This window comes from Macaca fascicularis, chromosome 7 (genome assembly GCF_037993035.2).
Source record: "Macaca fascicularis isolate 582-1 chromosome 7, T2T-MFA8v1.1".
NCBI lineage: Eukaryota > Metazoa > Chordata > Mammalia > Primates > Cercopithecidae > Macaca > Macaca fascicularis.
Genome location: NC_088381.1, coordinates 44,928,184 through 44,953,537, shown reverse-complemented (window position 1 = coordinate 44,953,537; position 25,354 = coordinate 44,928,184). Strand labels below are relative to the sequence as shown.

Genomic DNA, 25,354 nt, shown 5'->3' with positions numbered 1-25,354 from the left:
TCGGTGGGATTGTGTTGGCCTGGCCGCCTGCAGGCTTCCAGAGCCCAGGTGACTCCTTAACGTCCTTCTCTCCATCCTCTGCACAGAGGCAGCCTTTCCTCTATCCCTGCCCCGGGGTAAGGGAGCAGGGGCCTCCAACTCTGACAGGGAGGAGTCGAGTCCCCAGCTAAAATTCTGTGGGTCTAGAAACAGGTGTAAAGAGGCGACTCTGGGGATGTGATTTGGGGGAAAAGCACCCTTTCCACACAGGCAGTCAGGAAAGGGGAGAGGAGGGGAGAATGGGGCACAGGCAGCCCCTCCTGTCCCTGTGCCTGGGTGCAAACTGGCACGATGCCCCCCTTCCTAAGGGCAGTGCAGCCCCTGGCCAGCAACCCCTCGCACCTGGGTTGGGGGCCCTTGTGTAGGGCACACCTGTGCGGCCACACCTACTTGTGGGCCGGACCTCGGGTGTAGAGCCCCATAGACTCAGCTGTGGACAAAAACCTCACGCCCCAAACAGGGAAATGGGATCTCAAGGGGAAGAAGCCAGGGAAGCCTCACACCGTGCCCCCATTTCCTCCTATGTGGGGGAGGGGAGCAGCACGAAGCCCTGAGGACTTGGGAGCATCAGCAGCTTCTGCGGAAGGGGTGGGGCTGAGGGTGGAGAGAGGAAAGGAAGGAAGAAAAGGGGAGCCTTCCTGGCCAGGGTAACTGGCACTAAGAGGCCTCACTCCAAGCCCCTGAGGAGCCTGCAGTGGGGCTGGAGACCCAGCCCAGGCCCCTCCCCGACCTGTAAAGTCCCCAGAAGGCGGGAGGTGAACTGGCACAGGCTGGGAACCGGCTGTGCGCTGGCCGCTTGATTTCGCCAACGGCCCTGTCATTCAGCTGGTGAGGAAACTGAGGCACACACTGAGGTAGAATGACTTGCCAGTCACTCAGCAGGTCAGCAGGCGGGGAGGACTGAATCCCAGCCTGAGAGCACCGAAGCTTGTGTCCCTGCAGTACCGAGCCCCAAGCCTGCGCGCCCTGGTGCCCATCTCTGAGTTGGGCCGTCTTGGAAGGGTTCCCTTCCTCCTCCAAGATGGTGTGTGAGGAGCCTTCAGTACGACCCAGGGTGTAAAGTGTCCAACTCTAGTCGGGGCTTGATGGTGTCCCCGCCGAGTCCCAGGAGAGAGAAGACCCCTTCCTGGAGTCCAGGGCTCCCAGGAAGAAACTGGCATTTGTGCCTTTGCTGCGGCTTCTGGAGGCGGAGACTCTGTGCCCTGGGAGAGCCTTCCGCAGCCCCGTTTCCTCAAAAATCCAACCTGCCTGGGTGGCGGGTCCTGAGCTGTGCTCAGGAAGCTGGAATCTGACCCTGGTGGCGTCGGGCCCGGTCTCCATGGCAGCCGAGCATTTATTACCCGGGCCTCCACCCAGCTTGGCAGACTTTAGACTTGAGGCTGGAGGAAACTGAACGCGGTTCTGGGAGCAGCGAACGCACGGGTGGCAGCCGGGGCCTCAGGATGGTGAGTGAGGGTCTGTGTGGGCCTGGCCAGGGCTGGGGGTGTGAGCCTCAGGTGGAGCCCTCCCCTGACTGCTTTCCTTTCTCTGCTGCAGGCCAAGTTTCTTTCCCAAGACCAAATTAATGGTAGGTTGGGTTTGTTCTTTAATTAGCAACTCAGCAAAACATGGGTCTCATTAGGCAGTTTGCTCTGCTCATGTTTTCTTGGTGGGAAGGAAGGTGGCTGGGTGAGAGCTGGGCCCACCCACGGGGCCAAGAGCTGCAGGGAGGCGGCCGTCAGTGGGCTGGGGGTCGGGGATAAGCCTCCAAAATAGAAATGTGGCTTTATACATGTCAGTGTGATTTACAAGCCAGGGCGCTAAGACAGAGCCCACTAGGTTTCCCTCCAGAGCCTGACCAGTTGGATTTGGGGACTGAGGGGACTGGGGATGGAGAGAGAGACCATTAAAGGTATGGCTGACAGCAGGGAAAGAGGAGGGGCTTTGTAACTGAGACAGAACAGAGGCCAGGTTTGCACTCTCCAGCAGGATGCGTCTACTCTCTGGGCCTCAGTCTCCCTATCTGTAAAATGGGAGGGGGTCCACTGAGTCCCCTTTGCCCTGGCATCAAGCCTGGTTTGGGTGTGAGCACTTCATTCCCTGGGTCCCCTACTCTGCCAGCCCTCGACCAGGCTTCAGTTTCACACCATGCAGGTTCTATTTCCACAAGGCCAAGAGCACAAAGGGTTGGGTTACAAAGAACTCAGGGGCCCAGACCTGAGCCAGGGGAGCCTCATGACTGCAGCCCCCCTATACCTGGCAGGAGAGGCCCAGGAGGCACAGCCAGCTGCTGCTTGAGGTTGTGACCCTGAACCTGTCCCAACAGTGGACGTCAATGGGCCTGAGAGTCCCCCCAGGCACCCCTATTCCTCCAGGTCTCTGCTGAAACATCGCCTTCTCAGTGAGTCCTTCGCTGACTACTGGAGCTAAAATTACAGGTACCAAGGCCGGGCGTGGTGGCTCACGCCTGTAATCCCAGCACTTTGGGAGGCCAAGGCGAGCAGATCACGAGGTCAGGAGTTCGAGACCAGCCTGGACAATATGTTGAAACCCCGTCTCTACTAAAAATACAAAAATTAGCTGGGCATGGTGGTGGGTGCCTGTACTCCCAGCTGCTCAGGAGGCTGAGGCAGAAGAATCGCTTGAACCCAGGAGGCGGGGTTGCAGTGAGCCAAGATCGTGCCACTGCACTCCAGCCTGGGCGACAGAGTGAGACTCTGTCTCAACAACAACAAATTACAGGCACCTTGGGCCCTTGTGATCCAGGGTAGGGTCCTGAGAGCCCAGCCAAGTGGGGTTAGGGTTACCCGGCCAGGAGTTCCAGAGTTCTGGGTATTCTGAGCTTGGTCTAGAGGGGCAGGAATTGTGAGCTCCAGAGGGCACCTCCATGTAGACCCCTCAAACTCTTTATCCCAAGAGGAGGGCTAGGGCAGGAGCAGGGACTTTTAAAACACAGGGCCCGGGGCAGCACCCTCTTGTCCAGGTCCAAAGGTGATACTGAATGGTGGACTGAGGGCTGGAGTTCAGCTCTCAGCCTCAGCATCCTCCCACCCATGCCTGGTTTTAAGGCTCACTGACCCTCCCTCCTGGGATGGCCAAAGCTCCCAGAAGGGAAGAAGGTAATTTCTCTTTGTATCCCAGTATCTGACACCAAGAAAGTGGCCACCAATGTTTAACGAGTGTGTAAAAGACTGGACGGGATGGCCTAGCGAAGTGGAAAGAACAGGGGCTTTGGAGGCGGCAGACCTGAAGCCTAATCACCCTGAGCCTCGGTTTTCTCACCTGTGAAGTAGGGATATGCCACCTCACCAGGCTGCTGCGAGCCAGGGACAGAGGGGGATAATGTCAGTTACGTGCTGGACGCTGGGCCAGGCACAGGCAGGTGTCACCCACATGTAGGCTGGGGCTGGCTCACTACAGCTAGCAAGAGCCATTTTTTAGGAATTTTGCAAGCAGGATGTTAAAGCCAGCCATTATTAAATAATGTAGGATCAAACAATGTTTCAGTCCCTACATCTATCTATACAAAAAGTTAAAAAGACAGCCCTATTGTGCTCAGTAGAGCTGGTGATTTCAAATAAGTTTCAATTTAATGAATGTATTTGGTACAAGGGTGAGAAATAGTTTAACAGTAGATCACATCAGATTTTTCATTGGAAAAAGAATCACACTCATTGGCATACAGCTTCATTTGTCAAATCATGGTCGAATCAAAACTATAGGTTGGCAATGGATATAAGAGTTGGCAAAACTTGGGCTGGGCATGGTGGCTCACGTCTGTAATCCCAGCACTTGGGGAGGCCGAGGCGGGTGGATCACCTGAGGTCAGGGGCTCAAAACCAGCCTGGCCAACATGGTGAAACCCCATCTCTACTAAAAATACAAAACTTGGTGGGCGTGGTGGTGCACGCCTGTAATCCCAGTACTTTGGGAGGCGAAGGTGGGCAAATCACCTGAGGTCAGGAATTCGAGACCAGCCTGCCAACATGGCAAAACCCCATCTCTACTAAAAGTACAAAAAATTTAGCCGGGTGTGGTGGCAGGTGCCTGAAATCCCAGCTACTCAAGAGGCTGAGGCAGGAGAATCACTTGAACCCAGAAGGCAGGGGTTGCAGTGACCTGAGATCAAACCACTACACTCCAGCCTGGGCAACAAGAATGAGGTTCTATCTCAAAAAATAAATAAATAGATAAATAGCCGGTCGTGATGGTGCATGGTGCATGCCTGTAATCCCAGCTCCATGGGCGGCCGAGGCAGGAGAATCGCTTGAATCTGGGAGTGGAGGCTGCAATGAGCCAAAATCGTGCCATTGCACTCTAGCCTGGGCAACAAGAGTGAAACTCTTTCAAAAAAAAAAAAGAGTTGGCAAAACTCATTCGTAGTAATCAAGTGGCCAGATGGAATTTATTTATTTGAGACAGAGCCTTGCTCTGTGCAATTGCATGATCTCCGCTCATTTCAACCTTCACCACCCAGACTCAAGGGGCCCTCCCACCTCTCTCTCCTGAGCAGCTGGGACTACAGGCACGCAGCACCACACACAAAATATTTTTAAATATTTTGTAGACATGAGGTCTTACTATATTGTCTGGGCTGGTCTCAAACTCCTGGGCCCAAGTGATACTCCTGTCTCGCCATCCCAAAGTGCTGGGATTACAGGCGTGAGCCACTGTGCCCAGCCCTAGATGGAATTTATAATAAAGAATAGTGTACATTTCCGTATTATTTGTAAGTTGTGTGCTACACATCCTTTATGTTTGTACAGTGCAGAGGACACAAGTACATATATGATCAGATCTGATGGTTAAACATCCAGCACAGCTGGTGTTATCCTAGGCCTTGCGCAGGTCTCTTTCTTGTCCCGGGGGATTTGCATTTTCAAAGAGAAGACTTAAAGGGGATTTTTAATCCAATTCATTTAACCCAATTAATCCTTTCATTCAACAGATGTTTGTGTCCCTTCTTTGTGCTAGCCCCGTTCCAGGCACTAGAGCTACAACAGTGAACACAAAGACAAAAATCCCTTCCTCACGGGGGTCACCATCGAGGGAGGGGAACGTGGTGAAATATAGGTGCTAGTATGTTAGAGGGCCAACCTGGCAGGAGGAAGAGCAGGAAGGAGAGCCAGGAGGTGAGGAGGGAGAGTGGAGAGAGGGTGGAGGAAGGGGCCAGTGGGAAGCCCAGGTGGGTCTCCAACACCCTGCTGTCTGTTCCAGTGCAGGAATTCCAAGTTCACATCTGGCCTTCCAGGTCTTTAAAGGTGTGTGAGGCAGGGAGACGGCGCATATCTGATGTGAAGGTTTGTTAGGAGTTGGGCCTCTGAGCCCTGGCGCTGCTGCTGGCAAGGACCACAGGTCCCCAGTGACTGACAGGGCTTGTCAGGGAGTGGTGAAGTGCGCCCATCTGCAGATCCAGGCTGATTCTGGACCCTAAGGGTGTGATGAGCACCTTCCAGCACAGGTCAGGCAGGGACGGCGGTGGGCCTCTGGCCCTCCCTCACCCAGGGGCAAACCCAGACAGAAAGACAAGGTGAGAGTGGCCATGAGAGGTCCCAGGGGCACCACCTGCAGTGCTAAGGTTAAGCTCTGTGATTGGGCAGCCCTCTCTCTGTCCCCCTGACGTGAAGTGATGGCGTTGTCCCGTCTGGCACTGGGCCCTCTTGCAGGCAATTTGGTTTTATGGGAATCAAAGCTGGGGTCTTAGGCCAGGCTCTGGCCCTGCTTCCTCTGGGCCGCTTCGGCCCCTGCCACCTGGTCCTGTCTTTGGTTTGCTCCTTTGGAAGCTCAGGCTCTGGAACGTTCTGAAAGGGCAGGTGTGTGGGACTGGGGGTTCCTCTGTCTCTCCACAAAGGCCATGAATTTGTCTCTAAATGGTACATGGCAATCTGCCTGTCTTTAGTGACACCCCTGAAATCCTACCAGGGAGGCCTGAGTGCCTTCATTAGGGAGTATGAAGGGACCCCTGGTCTGGGCTAGGGATTTGAGGGGGCTCCTTCTACGTCCTCTCCCTCGCTCTGCTGCACTCAGCGGTGTTTGCCCTGGAACTGAAGGCAGTGTGGCCTGGCGGGCAGAGCTGCCCACAGCCAGGCTGTCAGTGTTGCAGCCCTCAGTGCCCTGTCTGCACATGGGAATATGAGGAGCGTGTCACAGGGTGGTGGGGATGAAGCGAGGGCCTGGGGGCAGAGTGCTCAGCAATGTGAACTGTCATTGTTGCTGTCATCAGCTAAGGTGCTGTTGTCCAGGCCTCTAAGGACCCACCTGGGTGGTGTGAGAAGCAGGAGAGAGAACAGAGCCCTGAGCCCCAGCCTGGGATGGCCAGCGCCAGGCCACTGGGTTCCCACGGCTCCACCCACAGGCCCGGGTGCCTCGTCTGGGCTGGATGAGAATCTCCCTGTCCTGATGGTAGCCCCACCTACCCCCGAATCAGACGTTCAGTCAGTGCGGCCCAGGGACTTTCCCTGAACTCCCAGCTGGCCTTCCTGGGACTCCCAGGGCTGGGAGCCCGTGGGACGGCTGTGTCAGGCCAGGAGCCTGTGGGACAGCTATGTCAGGCCGGGAGACTGTGGGTTTAGGGGAGCCTTAGCTCCGGCTGCCTTCCACCTCTACCAAGTACCGAGGGAGAAGGGGCTTCAGACCCTGGGAGAATTTCCCAGCTGGACTCTTTGAAGCCTCTAAGAACAGGACCAGGGCCCAAGTCCATGGATAGCTTGAGGGTTCAGCAGCCTGGAGGCCAGGGCGGGAGCAATAGGCTCAGAAATGCCCCAGCTCTAATGATGATAATATCACCATATGAGGGCCACTCTCTGCCAGGCCTCCTGGGATTTCTGGCTCTCACGGTAATCCTGAGGCCTTATTATTCCCATTGTCCAGAAAAGTTGTGTTTGCAGAGGTCCCCTGGGGGTCTGGACGCCTTGCTGTGGGTTTCTGCTCTCCGCTGTGAGCCCTGGAGGGGTACTGTGCTGGGAGTTGTAGTCCTGAGGGTTGGGCGGGGGAGGGGGAGGGAGAAGGAAGGGAGGGGGAGTAGGGAGGAAGGGAAGAGGAGCCAGATAAAATACAGGATACCCAGTTAAATAGAATTTCAGACAACAAATACTTTCTCAATAGAAGTATATGTCCTATGCAAAATTAGGGGCATACAATTAAAATGTATTCAGTGTTTTTCTGAATTCAGTTTAACTTGGCAGTCCTGTATTTTCATTTGCTATATCTAGCACCCTTGGGAGGGGAGGGGAGAGAGGGATGGCAGGAGTGGGCAAAAGGAAGGGGAAAAGAGGGAGAAGAGACTGAGGACAGGGAGGGCGGCATCAGCGGAGAGTGACCAGACGCTGCTGACCCTGCCTCTGGGCTGTGCGCAGAGTACAAGGAATGCTTCTCCCTGTATGACAAGCAGCAGAGGGGGAAGATAAAAGCCACAGACCTCATGGTGGCCATGAGGTGCCTGGGGGCCAGCCCGACGCCAGGGGAGGTGCAGCGGCACCTGCAGACCCACGGGATAGGTGAGTGGTGGTGGGAACAACGCTGAGTGGGGAGGGGCCCGGCAGGTGGGTGCAGACGGTAGAGGTGTGAAAAGCTCAGCAGTTTGAGGGGCAGCTGGCAGGCAGGCCTCCTGGGGACCCAGCTGTGGCAGCCCCAGACCAGGAGTGCTGTGCCTTACTTCGGCTTCCTGGAATCCTCATAGCAATCAGTGATACCTCATCTCACAGACCTTGGGATCTAGGCGTTCCAACAGACTTATCAAACCCAGGGAAAAGCCGCGCTGACAGCAATCCCAATGTTTTATAGAAACATTTCCGTTTGTTGAGTATTTGTCATGTGCTTACCTCCAAAACCCTACGAAGTAGGCATTCTCTTAACCTCATTTTCTCTTTTTTTTTTTTTTTTTTGAGACAGAGTTGCTCTGTCGCCCAGGCTGGAATGCAGTGATGAGATCTCGGCTCACTGCAACCTCTGCCTCCCAGGTTCAAGTGATTCTCCTGCCTCAGCCTCCTAAGTAGCTGGGATTACAGGCACCCGCCACCACGTTTTTGTATTTTTAGTAGAGACGGGGTTTTGCCCTGTTGGCCAGGCTGTACTCAAACTCCTGATCTCAGGTGATCTGCCTTCCTCGGCCTCCCAAAGTGCTGGGGTTAGAGGCATGAGCCACTGTGCCTGGCTTTCTCCTAACCCACTTTACAAGCAAAGATCAAGGTTTACAGCCATTAAGTTCTTGAGCCAGTGATGGCATCAGGATTAGAACCCAATTCTTCTGATACCAAAGACTGACCTAAAAACTATGCAATAGTTTTTAGAAAAACTATTGCTAGAAAAAAAAAATGCCGAAAGAAAACCCATCCAAAATGTTACCAAGTAGTTCTCTCTGGTGATGGGATTATGGGTGATTTTTATTTCTTTTATTGTTGTTTCCTGTATTTTCAACAATGAGAACATATACGGCTTTTCACAGTCAGAAGCAGATTTTATGTTTTGTTGTGTTTTTTTCTAAGAAAAAAAGTAGTAGTTTCAGAGGCTGGGGTGGCTGTTTGCATTGGAGGCTGGACACTCAGGAAGGAGGGACTGGCCCAGGGGAAGGGGGTCCCTTGGGAAGAACACTTGACCCAGAGCCCACAGGCTGCTGCTCAGTCTCAGGCCCCCAGCTTCCTCATCTCATGGGGGTCACCACCATCTGCTAGGGTTACCGAAGGCCCCACTAGAGGATGCCCGCAGTGGCGCTGGGATCCTGCCCTGGGGCAGGCCACGCTGGGCCCAGGTGGGCCTCTGAAGGCCTGCAGCCTGGCGGCAGGGTGCTCAGTGGTCTGATACCTGAGATCCCCCATGTCCAGCTCCAAAGCGGTAGTGGTTTCCTTGATTTCTGTCTCCTCTAAACAAATAGGAAGTTGTAGTCAGGGGAAGTTTTGATTTCCTGCAGTTACATCCCAGCCAGGGCGCGTGGAGGAGGGGCTGGGGTGGAAACTGCAGTGAGGGGAAGACAGGTGAGCAGCCCAGCCTGGCACTGAGGCTTGAGGCCGCAGGTGGGGGCACTGATCCATCCTGGTAGATGTGCTGTGGTGGTTGTCAAAGGTGGAATGGACACATGGACCTGTTTCCTTCCAGTTCAGGGCAGGAGGGAAGCGCTAGAAGGGAGTAGAGGAGCCCAGTCCTCCATCTGTGGATGGGACCCCGCTTTCTTGAGTTTTGGGGTGATGATAAGCATCATCACTGAGGACGTTGCTGAAATGAAGAATGTCCAGTCCAGTGAGGGGCCCGTTGTGGGAACTCGGTGGGAGAGGCTGCATCCTCTTCACTGTGACCACTGCCACATCCTGGCGTTCCCTGGTCGGTGACCCTTGAACTGGATGTGCAGGTCCAGCAGGAGGCTAACTGGCTTCCCAAGAGCCTTTTTCCCTCTGCTCACTCTGCTGTGTTTGTGGGTTCCCTAGATGGAAATGGAGAGCTGGATTTCTCCACTTTTCTGACCATTATGCACATGCAAATAAAACAAGAAGACCCAAAGAAAGAAATTCTTCTAGCCATGTTGATGGCGGACAAGGAGAAGAAAGGTTACATCATGGCGTCCGACCTGCGGTCAAAACTTACGAGCCTCGGGGAGAAGCTCACCCACAAGGAAGGTAACAGCCTGGGGCCTGTCTCCCACCAGTCAGAGGGGGTTAGGAAGTTGGGAGGAGGGCACCAAAGCCCGGCTGATGCCACCAGGGTGGTGCAGACCATCTCTGTTGATGCATGCACAGGAGACTGTGAGCAGATGCCATACTAGGTGGGTGCTGGAGCCTGGGGAAGAACCAGGGGGCCTGGAGGGGTGCAGGGAGAAGTCTGCCAGGGTGAAGGGACAGCTGGGGGGAAACCCAGCTTGGACCCCACAGGGCAGGGAAGCTGGAGCGTGCAGTCCGGCCTCCCCCTGTGTTTAAGCTCTCACCGTGGGGCTTCGTCTAGTGCCTATGACAGCCCTGGGAGCACAAGTGCCTACTTCTACTGATAAAGAAGCGGGGGAGTGAGTGGCTCCTGAGCAGCAGTGCGGGAGTGAAGGCAGGTCTAGACATCCCTGCCCCTCCTCCCATCACAGCAGTCTCTGCAGTTGCTGCTGAGGTTGAGTTTCCGAATTGAGGTGCTGCTTTGCTTCCTTTCCAACTCAGGCTGCTCTAAGCTCTTCCAGAAGGGGGCTCCACAGGGAACTTTGCCAGGACACTTGGAGAACTGCCGAGACAGGCGGGGTTCCTGGTCCCAGAGCCCCGTGAGAAGGGGTCTCTCTGCCTTGTGCCTTCCTGCAGCCCAGCAGGCCTTCTTGCCTCAGAGCAGGACAGAGCCTGGAGTTTTCTAGGAAAGCCCTTTGTACACACTGTCAAAGGGACCCCCACGCCGGGTCATTTGCAGCCTTTGTTCTTCCAGTCTGCGGACCCTCCTGCCCAGCCCTGCCACATCGGCAGCAGCCAGCCAGCTCTGCCTCTGCCCAAGGCCAGGGACCCCGACCTCAGAGCCTGGGGTTTCTAGTTAGGCTGCCCTGCTGGCCTGTGGTTGGGACAGGAGAGCTGGGCTTGGCCACAAGTGGGTGCTGAAAACAGGCTTCAAAATGATGGACTTTCCGTCCCTGGTTAAATCACCATAAACCACTGGAGGAGGGGTTTGAGGTTGTGGTTTGAATCCTGGGTGCTGGGAGACCTCTCTCCCACCTCACTTTCCTTGCTAGAAATGAGGGTACAAAAGGTGACCCCTCAGGTCCCTCTGAGCTACCACTCTACAAATCAGTCTGCTCAGATTTTAGCTGCCGCCATTAAGGCACAGTGCAGAGAGTTTAAAAATTGCCTGACATAAAACTTAGCCAGGCGTGGTGGCGCACGCCTGTAGCCCCAGCTACTCGGGAGGCTGAGGCAGGAGAACAGCTTGAATCTGGGAGGCAGAGGTTGCAGAGAGCCGAGCTTGCGCCACTACACTCCAGCCTGGGGAACAGAATGAGACTTCATCTCCAAAAGTAAATAAATAAATAAATAATCAATCGCCCAACAGCAGGCTGGGTCTCCATACCCCACTTTCCCAGGCTCACCTCTTGTGGCTATTTTCACATAGACAGGGAAGACATGGGCCTGGGAGGAGTCCTTCCCTCCCAGACTCCCCGCAGGACACCGCCCAGCCCTCTAGGCAACAGGTGGAGTCAGCAGAGGGAGCAGGGCCTTATTTTTGTGGTTAATGATCTCTGTCCTAAAGCAATGTCATGGCCGCAGACTCACATACATCTCTCATAACCAGCAGAGGAATGTTTCACAGAAACTGGTGAGTTCCAGACAAGCAGGGACACCGATTTCCCTCTCACTTGCCACGGGAGATGGGAAGAATGATACCAGCAGCAGGAATCCTTTCTCTGGGTGATCGAAAGACAATTTTCAGTTTGATTAAAAAACATCCTTGGAACGGCTGCGGGTGAAGCCTTTTCCTCCTGAGGCCTGGGACGGGCTGACTTCAGCACTGGCTTTTTATGGGTCTTTGAAGTGAGACGGAGTGAAAGGCTATTCTACTCAGGTGTCCTCAGCACCTGGCTAAGTGCTGTCCCTCGCCCAGATGGCAAGAGGCTGCAGTGACTGGCCCTGGAGCTGATGTTGGCCTGCCCCCCAGGATGGTTTTAGCTAGCTGGCTGATTGTAGAAACTTCTCCACAAAATGAGATGAATTAGTGTCCTCAAATTCTCCCATTACTCAGAACTACCATCAGCTTAGGCACAAGGCACGGTGATTGTACTTTCGAGAAGGATAGTTAAGCACAGAATCACAGGATATTTTCTAACTGACTACAGGGGTGTGTGTGTGGAAGGTGTCCAGGCCTGGGAAGTTGACACAGGGCAGTGAGATGAGGATGGGCTAAAGAGGCAAGGTAGGTTGGCCCCAAGAGGCCATTGTGGAGAATACAAGCTGAAATGGCTCTTGCCAACACCTGGGACAAGCTAGTATTTTATCCCAGGAATCCAGAACCAGAAGAAACAAGCAAATGAAGTTTTTTTTTTGGTTTTTTTTTTTTCTGGAGCGATGGAGAACAATGGCAGTCTTGTATGCTGTGAGCTCTCAACACAGTTGGATTTATTTTTCTCTCATAAAAACCCATCCCCCAAACATACTTTTTTTTAGAAGTGATGGTAGCAGACAGTGCTTTTCACTAAGTCCTCTCTTGGGGTGGGGGCAGGGGTGGTGAGGAACATTGGCTTAGGGGAGAAGGCAGGCAAGTGAGGGGCAGGCCGAAGCCTGGGGCTGCCGAGGATGTTCGCTCTGCCTGCAGGCTGAGCTGGTGGAAGGTAAAAACTCCAGGACAAAGGTTTCTAGAAATAGAGGCACAGGGGTCATATTTTCATGAAAAAATAAAAATAAAAGCACAGGGTGGGCCAGGCACAGTGGTTCATGCCTGTAATCCCAGCACTTTGGGAGGCTGAGGTGGGTGGATCACCTGAGGTCAGGAGTTCAAGACGAGCCTGGCCAACATGGTGAAACCCTGTCTCTACTAAAAATAAGAAAAAATTAGCTGGGTGTGGCGGCACGTGCCTGTAATCCCAGCTACTCGGGAGCCTGAGGCAGGAGAATCACTTCAACCTGGGAGGCGGAGGTTGTAGTGAGCGGAGATTGCGCCATTGCACTCCAGCTTGGGCAACAAGAGCGAAACTCTGTTTCAAAAAAGAAAAAAAAAAAAAAAGCCCAGGGTGGCATCAGTGACCAAATCCTTACCAGTACACCTCCCTACTCCCTGCCCCTGCAGAAAGCCTGATTAGCTCTAAATGGAATCCGTGGTCTCAGGAGGGCAGGGGTGGGTTGTCCCTTTCTGTTCACTGGTTTACTTCCTGGTCTATAGGAATAGTCAACTGGACACTCAGGGAAGACCTTAGGGGAGCTCCAGTCCCCAAAGAACTCACTGTTTTATAATGGAACACTAAAGCCAAACTGAAAAATTAATGTGATTTATTGCAGTGGATGATCTTTTCAGGGAAGCAGGTATCGAACCCAACGGCAAAGTGAAGTATGATGAATTTATCCACAAGATCACCCTTCCTGGACAGGACTATTGAAGGAGGAGAATGCGAGAGCCTCCCCTGGGCCTGAAAACTTGGAGCGATTAATTTTTAAAAAGAAAAGTGTTCTTTTCACTTGGGGGAGATGGCAAACACAGTGGCAAGACAACATTACCCAACTACTGAAGAGAGGCTAACTAGCAACAATAATAGATGATTTCAGCCATGCATGGTATGAGCAGATCTTTTTAATAAAAGATTTATATTGATTTTATTAACTACCATGAGTCCGGCCCTTTCAAGCATGGAAGGAGCCTGTGGTTTGGAGTCTGGCCTGGGTTCCAGTCCTGGCTCTTCCGCTTCCCACTGTGACTTTGGGCAAATCATTTCACCCCTGAAAACTTCGGGGCCCTCACACAAGCTGGATTCCCACTTCTTACCTCATGGAGCCTGTTGAGGAAGGATTGAGCTAATGACTTAAGGGTAATCTACCAAGAGACTTACTCTGTATTTGGGGGCTAGAACCATCTTCCATATTTCCAAGATGAAGCCAGTGCTAGCTGAGAAGCTGCAACAAACAAAAAGCTGTAACACTTATGACAATTCTTGCGGTGCCAGAGGCCCATTTACAAATTCTCATTTCTATCTCAATAGATACAGTGACAAAGCTCAGGCTATTGGTTCTTAAACACAGAGTATAGAGTGAAAACATTGTAGAGTGAAAACACATGCTACAATGAGGCAGCATCAGCTGAGAGCGGGAAGAGTGATCTACTTTACACCTCACACCAAAGCAAACCAGATGTGAGCGGCTGAATTCACTGGCCTTGCAGAGCTCAAGAAGGGGGCTTCCAATGCTGTGAGAATTCTGAGCTGTTCCCTGGGCTCTGTTACCAGGCAGAGAGGTTCCAGGGAGGTCTGCTTAAGTGGCCCACACTGGTCATAGCCTTAAGCCACTTCCCCAGGACTTATGGAGAGAAATAAGGGGATGGAACCAGCAATGGCCAGGGTACAATAGCCCTGGAAAACAGTAGTAGGAGCACTAGGCTTTCTGGAAGTCCATCCAGCTCGAGTGGCTTTGAGTTAGTTAGCCAGAAGGTGCCAGGTTGGTGCTGCCAGAGATTCAGAGGTGCCATACACTTGTCAAATCTGGATCATTCATAGTGCCAGCACAGTCCTAAAAAGGGCTGGAGTACCACAGCAACACAGGAGGGGCTGCAGGGCTCCAAGTGCAAAGATTTTCATGTATGTATCAAAAGTGGGTTCTCTGGGCTGCGGCTTTGTCTAGTGGTGCCACAGGCTAAAGCAGAAGAAAACCAAATCAAACGGGATGTGTCTTTTGGGAGGATGTACAAGACACAAATCTTCCACCAGGCACCGGGCACAGGGAAAACTGCAGGGAGCAAGAGTTGTAGTGTTAGTGCAACTGTCTCAACAATGCCGTGTGGCTTCAGACCCAAACAAGGCCCTGAGGAAGGAGACTCTCATTTCCCCAAGCGTAACTGCAAAGGGAGTAAGTGGGAATTCCTAGGAGCCACAGAGAAGAGTTTTGTGGGGGTGAGAGTAAGTAAATGGTCGAAATGCCAACTAGGTGAAATTGTGACTATCTGGCTGGGAAGCCCAGGTCCGCACAGTGTAGAAGCAGATGTTTTGTGGGATCTGAGGTTTATAAGATTTGGCTGCCTTAAGAATACAAAAACAGAAATGCAGAATTTCTGGGGCTGCTCCCAGGACCAGGGCAAGTGAGGGGTCCTCATGCTTAAATTTCATTACCTTCAAGGTAAATCCACCAGAGGGCCAGTTAGACGCTGCCCACCCCACCCCCCACCTCCCCCCAAGAGATCTGCTGTCACTTTCAGGCAAGGCTCAAAGGTCCTAGGCCGGCACCTCTTTTGAGCTCCAGTCATGGACATTAGGAAGTAAATCCTGCACAGCCAACCTGGAATACCAAAGATTAGATGGGAGATAGATACCAATGATTTAGATGGAACAGGAAGAGCAAGTTCTGGCTATAAAAAATGAGGGTACTTTCCGTCAAAGCTTTTCTATGTCTGTATTTATCACTGAATAGTCCCAGTATGGCTTTAAAGCAAGTTTTATGCATCTCATTTGCCTAACGGGAATCTGAAGTATAGCTTGCCAAAAACACACAGCTGGTGTGGAATTCGAACCTGGGGCTCCTCTTCACAGACTCCCTGCTCCTCATTAAGGGGATCCAGTGGTCCAGAGCCTAAGATCCTGTGAAGTGTTCCGATTCAAACCTCTACCGGAGGAAGGGCTGTTATATTACTCCTGTCCTGGTTTCAAGCTCATTCCTGAAATTCCAGCTGGTTTCTCTAGCACCTAGTGTTGTTTACAAGAAGGCCACGGTGCTCTTAGCATTCAAACTGCAGATGCTGAACAGATGCTGTGATTTATTAAAGAGCTAGCCATATTTCAACAAGAGAGGGAAATGATGGCTATATATTCATTACTTACCTCAAAGCATGCTGCAAGAAAATTAGTTACTTGTCATGCTTTGAAATCTCTGGATGAAAGGTGCTTTGGAAGCACAAACCATTATCACTTGTCTCACAGGGATTTTGTCCCCTTGAACACCCAGCAGTGTTATTTTACAGAAGACAAATTAACTGAAGGCTTTTCTTTTATTACATCTAAAGAGCTCTACATAAACAGGTAACATTCAATAGGTAAACAATTTTTTTTCCAATGCATGTAATAAATATTTTCACTTGGTACTTTTATACAAACTGACATTGTCTACTATACATTTTTAAAAGCCATTTTACTGGTTTGGCATGCGGTATGGAAATTCTAAGAGAGAAAGTTTTAAGGCAATGAATCACAGATTTAAGTTCATGGAATTTATGGTAACTTTATCTGTTTATATACATTTTCCCCTTTGTTAAACAATTAACAGCAGCACACTCTGGGACCACCAGCTATTTTCCCTCCCTCTTTCTGAAATCTAAGCTTTATGTTTAAAAAACAGAATTCAACATATATTGATAAAACAAAATTCTTACTAAAATAATTTCAAATGTGCTTTAAAAAGTCCTGAAGATCTTGAAAGTTTTATGTATTTAAAATCGAAATTGTTTTAAAAACAATGCTCTTTCCATATTAACTTAAGAGTTAGGATATCTTTTCATTCCATTTCAGACACGTGACTCAAAGGAAAATCTACCAAGGAATCAGAGTTTTCAGAGCTTACGTGAATCTTTCCTAAGTCAGTAAAGATACAGAATTGTGATAATGTCTACATAATTAGTAAAGCAATTTTAATGCTCAAAATAGTCAACCAAGCGTGGCATGGTTCTGGTTCAGTTTTTTTTTTTTTTTAAAGATGTATCCAATAACGCTCACAAAGTAATTAAAAGCCACTTTAACCCTGCTAGTCAAATAGCTATTTTATCAAAGATGTGTGCATACAGATGTAAATATACACACACACACAGTACTCTACAGAAACAAACATATGCATACCTACTATGAATGGCCAAGGCAAGGGGGATGATGGCAACTTGACTAGATTCTGAGAACTGCTATTTGTCCACAGATAGCATGTCAATGTTGGCATGGGTTGGGGAGTGAGGGTAGGCTAAGAAAAAAAGAGATGAAGTGACTCTGTGCTTTTCTTTAAACTTAGGAGTTAAAGACATAGTACATGACTCTACTAGTAATTAGTAGAGATCATAAAGTGTGATTGATATTGACCATGAGGCCAACAGAGTGACAACTATTACTTAATGCAACATTTTGGAAAGTCAACAACTGATGGAAACAAACTCCTCACAGGGTGGAATGAACTATAATTAAGACAACTTCTGAATGGCTAGTTTCTCCTGTGGACACATGACCAAAACCACTGAAACCACTCTATGTTTATTTCTCCCTATTACCTGTTCTTCTCTTAGGTTGGTAAATGTGGGACACTGAGGGAAATTAACCTTCTCTACAACTGGACAGAAGAACGTAGAGGGATATGTTTTCCACTGGATCATTCAAACAGTTTGTATAATTCAGCATCATACACAAAGTTATTGATCAGAATTTTGAGACCACTAACAATGACACATAAAAAAACAGGAAGAAAACTATTCCTTTTACCTAAGACAGCTGAATTAGTAAAAATATGTTTCCTAAACCAATGTAAAATCAGAAAACAAACTCCCCACAATTTTGGTAATTTCTACCCGAGTCCAAATTTAGACACAAATTATGGTACTATTAGAAATTAGCCTAAATTAATATGACATTTGCTCACTGTAATACCAGATTCATTAAAAAACGTAACTGTTTCCTGGTTAACCGACAATCTGTTTTGTTTTTTTTATTGCAAATTGTTTTATGACTATAACTCAGCCATTTGTGTGTGGAATACACATGCGTAGGGGAAGACTATGAAACTCACTTGTTACTCACACACACTTGTTTATAAATACATATATACACACACACATATACATATCAACACCAACTTTTTTTTCCAAAATTCAAGTCAACAATTTAGTGGCAGAGAGATGCTATAAAAACATTATTTTTAGATGCCACACAGTCATGAGAACCATTAATTTTATCATACAACTGAAGTACAGCCATCTTGAATTCTACCTGGATTAAAGTAGATCATTTTGTTACCAATGCAAGGTTTAAAACTACAAGTGTATACACAAAGGTGGTCCTTCATCAACTCTGAGAACATTAACAGTTGTGGTAAGAAAATCCAGTCTGGAAAAACGGCAATCATTATGCCCCTTCTTTATATTTTCTGTTAAACCTGCCTTCTCAATCAACTAAAAAATATTTTCCACACCTGAGAACATCATACCTTCTCTGATGAGGATTTTGGAACGTAAGTAGAACCACTTTTCCTTCCCTCCAACTCATATTTCTCTCCTGAAAAACAGTTTTCAATATATTTACATGTTCCATTATGAATAAGAGTAGATCAGACTGATCCATGAATTCTAAAAAAATGACTTTCCTATGTCATACTTGTTAAAAGGTGAAGAAAAAGATAAACAAGGTAGATATGCTAAGAAAATAGGTATACTCAGAACCAAAGAGTAAAAATGACTAAGGGTCAAACACATCTTGAATTTCAACTGTTTATCAAATAGTAGACTTCTACAAAAATGTGGTGCATTGTACTTTCCAAACAATTTATTTTTAGAATAACTGACTGTTTATCTTTCTTTTTGAGGTGATGTAACATTACCTCTGTCAGCTGCACAAAACACCTGACAGGGCTTTCTAAGCTATTTTTACTTCCTACTCTGGTATGAAGATCTTACATGAAAAACTGTTACTCTGTGGCCAAAAAAGCAGGTATTCACAGACTTGGTTTAAATACACAATACTGGCAATCCAGATTTAGAATAAAGAACTAGACTAAAGTGTATTATTCATAGTTCGGCTAAGCCTACTCCTTACCCAGACAGCTTTATTCCAATATCTCTAAAACATATTCTCGGGGTACAGAGCAAATAAGAGAATATGTGATGGAGAACATGCAGTTGGGATAGTTGATAAAGATGCTCACACGTGAGTTCAAGACCTTCAAAGCACTTTGAAAGAAGCAAGCAACTGATTATATTAACTGAATGCACACTCGGGAGAAGAGGGAACAGTGATGACAGAAAAATACATACAGACGCACACAATGAACACACAACCCACGAGCCATGTCCTGAAAATACACAGGGAATGCAGCGGGACAGATGAGCTTTATAACTTAAGGCTGGATAAAATATGCACACACACACAAACAGAATCCAAGTCTGTCGTTTTCAGAAAATGGAAATCAAACTATCCCCCCAACCCCCTCCCCACAACAAAGAAAAGCCCACAATTTAAAACTTCATACATGCAATTCCTTTTCTGTTATTGCAAATAAAATAATGCCATTGAAGTAAAATAAAACCAAAACCATAGGACAAATGATGAAAAATCTTCAGAATCCAGAAAAAAAATGAGCTGAAGGTGGTTTGTGGGTGCTTGTTTTTTCTTTTTTCTTTTCTTTCCTTTTTTTTTTTTAAACAAGTGTTTTTATCACACAGGCAGTCTTAGATTTATATACAAAAGTAAAACTGAAAATATAGTTTTGTTCTCTGTACATTTCTTTTAATTTTTTCCCTAAAAAAAGGAAAAAAACACGCTTGTATACTTTTCTAAACAGAGTAAGGTAAAACAGAGCACAAAGTTCTCTTCTTTCTGCCAAGTTCATTTGATCTGGGGTGGGGATGGAAGCAGCAGGGCCTGGGAATCAGTCCAGTGAAATAATGTCTGGTATGATGCCAAAGATGGATGCCGTGTCCGTGCTGCTCCTGTTTGTGACGGTGTGGCTATGGCTCTCCCTTAGGCTGTTGGAAGAAACCAGGCTGCTGTTACTGCCACTACTGCTGCCATTGGTGGTTGGCAGAGAAGTACTGCCTCCTGCACTTAACTGATCAAGAAACATCTGTGAAGAGGTATACGGAAAAAACCGAGACGAGTGTAGGAGGTCTTGATCATCTGAAACTGCTGCTGCTGCAGCGGCAAGCAAGGAGGTGTTGTAATGCTAGGGAGGGGAAACAAAAGACACAAAAATGTTCATTATACTTCTAAATTAAAACATTTTCTCCTCAGCAGAACACAGCCCTACATTTAAGACAGCCTGAGTATCTAGGGTTTCTGAAATATTTACTAAGACATTCTGCAAAATCAAATGATCTTATGTAACGACTGGAGCATTGATCTTGAGAAGACATTTTTGTATCTGAAACTGGAGGAAAAACAAAATAAAAATTTCATTGTTTTTTGTTTTAGTTTGTATTGCAAGCAATTATCAATTCTATTTCCTAAGAAGCATATGCTCAGAAGCAGAGGGAGGGGCAGACAGTCCACCCTTTTGCTAGTAAGGAGATACGTAGCCAAGAAATCTATCAGTCAGTATGACTCACTGCCCAGTTTCTTTATAAAACAGTACTGGAAACCAAGACACTGTTTTTACTATACACTCAGGCACCACTGAAAGAAAGAATTTTTATTTAAATTTTAAAGCCATAATAATGGGTATGATTACTCTGAAGTTTTCCAAGGAAATTTATTCTTTCTCTCGGCTACACATTATACTTTTAAATACAGTCATGCGTCGCTTAACGACACGGATGTGTTTTGAGAAATGCATCATTAGGTGGTTTTGTGGTTGTGAAAACATCAGAGTGTGCTCGCACAAACCTAGATGGTAGAGCCTACTACATACGTAGGCTGTGTGGTCTGGCCTACTGCTCCCAGGCTACAAACCTGTACAGCATGGTACTGTGCTGAATGCCACAGGCAACTGTAACACAATGCTAAGTATGTGTGTATCTAAACATAGAAAAGGTACAGTAAAAATACGGTATAAAAGATAAATAAATAATACACCTGTACAGGGCACTTACCGTGAATGCAGCCTGCAATACTGGAAGTTGCTCTGGGTGAGCCAGTGAGTGAGTGGTGAGTGAATGTGAAGACTTAGGACATTACTGTACACTACTATAGACTTTATAAACACTGTACACTATGGCCACACTAAATGTGTTAAAAATATTTTTCCTTCTTCAATAATAAATTAACATTAGCTAACTAATTTTATTAACTTTAATTTTTTAAAACTTTGGTAACAACACTTAATTTAAAACACAAGTACATTGTACAGCTGTACAAAAATATTTCCTTCCTTATATCCTTATTCTGTAAGTTTTTTCCATTTTTAACATTTTAAAATATTTTTTACTTTTTAACTTTTTTGTTAAAAACAAAGACACACACATTAGCCAAGCCTACACAGGGAGATCAGGGTTGTCGATGCCACTGTCTTCCACCTGCACAGCTTGTCCCACTGCATGGTCTTCAGGGAAAATAGCATGCATGGAGCTGTCATTTGCTATGACAACAATCTTCTGGCACACCCACTGAAGGACCTGCGTGAGGCTCTTCTTAAGGAGGTGTCACTCTTTTCAGAAATATGTCCATGGTGTTTTGCTTGGTTTCTTTTTTTATCATAGATTTGCTTGTAAGTAGATAATGTACCACAAACATTCCTCTCTATTAATGAAAACCTTTCATTGTTAGGACCCGTTTTTTTTTTTTTTTTTTTCTGAGATGGAGTCTCGCTCTGCCGCCCAGGTTGGAGTGCAGTGGCGCGATCTTGGCTCACTGTGACCTCCGCTTCCCAGGTTCAAGCGATTCTTCTGCCTCAGCCTCCCAAGTAGCTGGGATTACAGGTGTATGCCACCACACCCAGCTAATTTTTGTATTTTTAGTAGAGACGGGGTTTCATCATGTTGGTCAGGCTGGTCTTGAAATCCTGACCTCATGATCCACCCGCCTTGGCCTCCCAAAGTGCTGGGATTACAGGTGTGAGCCACCACATCTGGCCAGGGCCCGTGTTTTTAAATTTTTTTGTTTTTTTTGAGATGGAGTCTTGCTCTGTCGCCCAGGCTAGACTGCAGTGACACAAACTCAGCTCACTGCAAGCTCTGCCTCCCGGGTTCATGCCATTCTCCTGCCTCAGCCTCCCGAGTAGCTGAGACTACAGGTGCCTGCCATCATGCCCGGCTAATTTCTTTTTGTATTTTTTAGTAGAGACGGGGTTTCACCGTGTTAGCCAGGATGGTCTCGATCTCTTGACCTCATGATCTGCCCGCCTCAGCCTCCCAAAGTGCTGGGATTATAGGCATGAGCCACTGCGCCTGGCCTTAAATTTTTTAAGGAGCTTGTTGAGGTCTGCAAAAGCTTCTGCTAAACCCTTCACTGTGAATTTTCTTGGAGGTTCTTTCTTTTTGTCTCCTGCAGTTTCCTTTTCTCTTGCACCTTCTGCAGCTACGTCTTCCTGTTCCAGTTCCAACAGATCCTCATTAATCAATTCCTCAGGGACCACCTCTAGGAGCTTCTCAATGTCATCCTCATCCATATCTAGGTTAAAGTTGTTTGCCATCTCAACCACAGCCTTGTTGATTTCTGCAACCTCTTCATCCTTAGCAGATTCTTTGAAGTCATGAACAAACTTCTTCAGTGTCTTCTAGTTGTCATTCACATACTCCTTGGTGACACCACTCCATGCCCAAGCAAGGTTCTTGATGCAGTCATAGCTGTTGTAAACCTTCCAGAATTGCATCAGTGTCTTCTCAGTGTTTTTCAGTTGCAGCAACAGCCTGGGCAAGGATCCTCCTCAGGATCTTTTAATAGGCCTTAAAAGTTGCTACAACTCCTTGATTCACTGGTTGGATCAAAGATGTGGTACCTGGAAGGAGACACAACACTGTGATATTGGGATGAAGATCACCAATCAAATGAGGATGTGTGGGAGTATTATCAACAAAAATCATAATCTTGAAAAGTATGTTACTTTCTAAATAGTACTTCTCCATTTTGCTGGCATAGCAATTCAGGAGGACATCCTGGAAGAAGAGCTGAGTCATCCATGACTTCTTATTGCTTGTGTAGTACATGGGCAGTGTGTGCTTGCTGACATGCTTGAAGGCTCTGGAGTTCTCACTGTACCAGATCACAAAGGGTTTCAATTTGTAGCCTGCAATACTGCCCCAAGCGAGACTGTTATCTAGTCCTTAAAAGCCTTGAAACCTAGCATTGACTTGGCTTCTTTATGGATGAAAGTCCTTTCAGGGATTCATTTCCAGAATAGGGAGGTTTCATGCATATTGAAAATTTGTCTGGCAAGTAATCTTCCTTCATAATCAGCTTATCTAGAGTTTCCAAAAATTCTTCAGCTGCCTTCACATCTGCATTTGCAGACTCTCCACTCACTTTGATATTACATAATGAATAATGATTCTTGAATCGTTTAAACCACCCAGAGCTAGCAGTACATTTAACACTGTTGTTGGGTCCAGTCTTAAATTCTTTAAACATTGCAAACAAACTTTTTGCTTTGGCCATGATCATTATGGTGCTGAGAGGGATATGTTTCTTCGTCTGGTCTTCAATCCAGGTCACTACAAGTTTCTCCATATCTGATACAGGCCCTTCTCAAATTTTTGTTAGTCTTGTTGCCTTCAATGAAGCAGATCCTTTAACAGCTTCTGTCACTTTGTTCTTGTTCTTTAAGACTGTGGCTATGGTAGAATGGGACTGCCTGACTGGTGAGCAATAACCATCACTGATCTTCCACCTTCATTGTCCCCTTAATCACTCTTAATTTTTTTGCCATGTCAATCACTCGATGTGGCCTCTTACTGGCAACATTAGCTGTGGATTTTGTATGCTTAGGGGCCATGATGAACAAAACAAGACAAGATTTAATCAAGCACAAGAGGAAATGATGCAATCAAGAGATATGGCTAACTGGGATGTATGAGGCTGTCCTGGAGTAACATTGCACACTGTTTTACAGCAAACTTAAAAAAAAAAATAAGTAGAAGATGTACACTCTAAAATAACAATAAAAAATAAAGTAAATGCATAAACCAGTAACATAGTTATTATTATATTGTACATAATTGTATGTGCGATACTTTTACATGACTGGTGGCATAGGTTTGTTCACACCAGCATCACCACAAACACGTGAGTAATGCCTTGTGCTACGATGTTACCATGGCTATAATTGATGTAGGAATTTTTCAATTCCATTATAATCTTATGGAATGCATATATGGTCTGTCATTGACCAAAATGTCATTATGCGGCACATGACTGTATTTTTAATGTACAATTAAAGTAACAGTAAATTTTTCATAACATACCTGATTGTCTCCTGATAAGAAAGGAAAGAAATCTAATCCTGTGGAAGAAAAAATTATTTCAGTTAAAAAAAAAAAAAAGGAAAAACTCTTCCAAATGCCCCAATACTTCAAAAACAAATACAAGTCTTAAATGCTATGTCACTCAGAATTTTATTTAAACATGAAGAGTTGAGCTAAATGCTTTATGTCTCTCGCATCTTTAGATTACTAAGGCTGAAAACTAAGCTTTGGCAATGATTTGTCTTCTCTGTGACCCCATTTGGGGGACTGAGGCCATGATCACTCTGTCAGATTTAACACTGATCCTTAAACTGGCATAGTACTTTTTAACAAATGCTCTCATGGACTCCTCTTAAGGAAACTTTCAATCTACTCTCAAAGTTACTCCTCACAAGCACTTCATGAAGTATGTAATTATTTTTGCCCTCATTTTACAGGTGAGAAAGTTTGAAGTTGAAAGAGTTAGGTTAAGTAAGTTGTAGCACTGATTTTTCTTTCTTAAATTTTGCTCATTTGCTATCAGATTCAACTGACAGACTGCAGTGGCACGAGGGGAGAAGAGATTTGAGTGCCTGAAAACTGGCTATTACATAAGAAGGAATAGCCCTGATACCTGGCTGCTGAGGATTCACTGCAAGCAGTCCCCTTCCAATTAACATTCTTTTCTAGATCACCCAATGTGTAATGCGATGAAGAGCAAGTAAACAGGCATGAATTAAATGCTTCATTGTGATATCTAAACTTGGGGAAAAGTAAAACACGCAGATGTAGATAAATATATTACAACATCACAGATACTCTGGGCATCTACTCACTGTCTACATTATAACCGATTACAACATGAGGGCTTACAAAATGCATAGCACTGTTGTTCTTGATAGTGACAGTGCGTTTCATACATGTAGAAAAAAGGTATAGAAAGATATCTAACCAACTGTTAAGAGTAGCTATAACTGTCCAGATGCGGTGGCTCACGCCTATAATCCCAGCACTTTGGGAGGTGAAGGCAGGCGAATCACTTGAGGTCGAGAGTTTTGAGACCAGCCTGACCAACATGGTGAAATCCCGTCTCTACTAAAAATACAAAATTAGCCAAGCCAGGCACGGTGGCGCGTGCCTGTAATCTCAGGTACTTGGGAGGCTGAGGCAGGAGAACCTGGGAGGCAGAGGTTGCAGTGAGCCGAGATTGTGCCACTGCACTCCAGCCTGGGCAATAACAGCAAAACTCCGACACACACACACACACACACACACACACGGCAATAAGAGCAAAACTCCGACACACACACACACACACACACACACACACACACGGCAATAAGAGCAAAACTCCGACACACACACACACAGACACACACGGCAATAAGAGCAAAACTCCGACACACACACACACACACACACACGAGTAGCTATAACTTCCGGGGAGTGGGGTTGGGGGATAGGTAGAGGGAAACTTTCACTTTATGTTTCTGTGTTGAATTTTCTACAATGAGCATATATGGCTTTTTTAATAAAAAAAGTTCTTAGATTATATGACTAATATACAAATTATTATGCTACAAAGATATACAAGAACAATTCTTTTTGATATTATTATGAACTCAAAATATACAAATGAGTATACTGACAT

The 25,354-nt window shown here is 47.0% G+C and overlaps 2 protein-coding genes across 3 annotated transcripts in view; one reads left to right on the top strand and one right to left on the bottom strand.

Annotated features, from left to right (window-relative positions):
• Positions 1–1,227: 1,227 nt before the first annotated feature.
• On the top strand, positions 1,228–13,269 carry CALML4 (calmodulin like 4). The gene is given in 6 exon segments (XM_005559897.4): positions 1,228–1,425; positions 1,427–1,484; positions 1,576–1,606; positions 7,374–7,514; positions 9,435–9,623; positions 12,951–13,269. Coding segments are annotated over 6 exon segments (585 nt in total). The 5' UTR covers positions 1,228–1,357; the 3' UTR covers positions 13,049–13,269.
• Positions 13,270–15,617: 2,348 nt separating this feature from the next.
• PIAS1 (protein inhibitor of activated STAT 1) overlaps positions 15,618–25,354 on the bottom strand; it is a 140,751-nt gene continuing 131,014 nt past the window's right edge. For both annotated transcript variants that reach the window (XM_065548108.2, XM_045395639.3), the window contains exons 13-14: positions 23,725–23,762; positions 15,618–19,553 (exon numbers count right to left, since the gene is read on the bottom strand). In XM_065548108.2, coding sequence (XP_065404180.1) covers positions 19,260–19,553; positions 23,725–23,762 — 332 coding nt within the window. In that variant the 3' untranslated portion in view covers positions 15,618–19,259. The remainder of the gene's footprint in view (positions 19,554–23,724; positions 23,763–25,354) is intronic.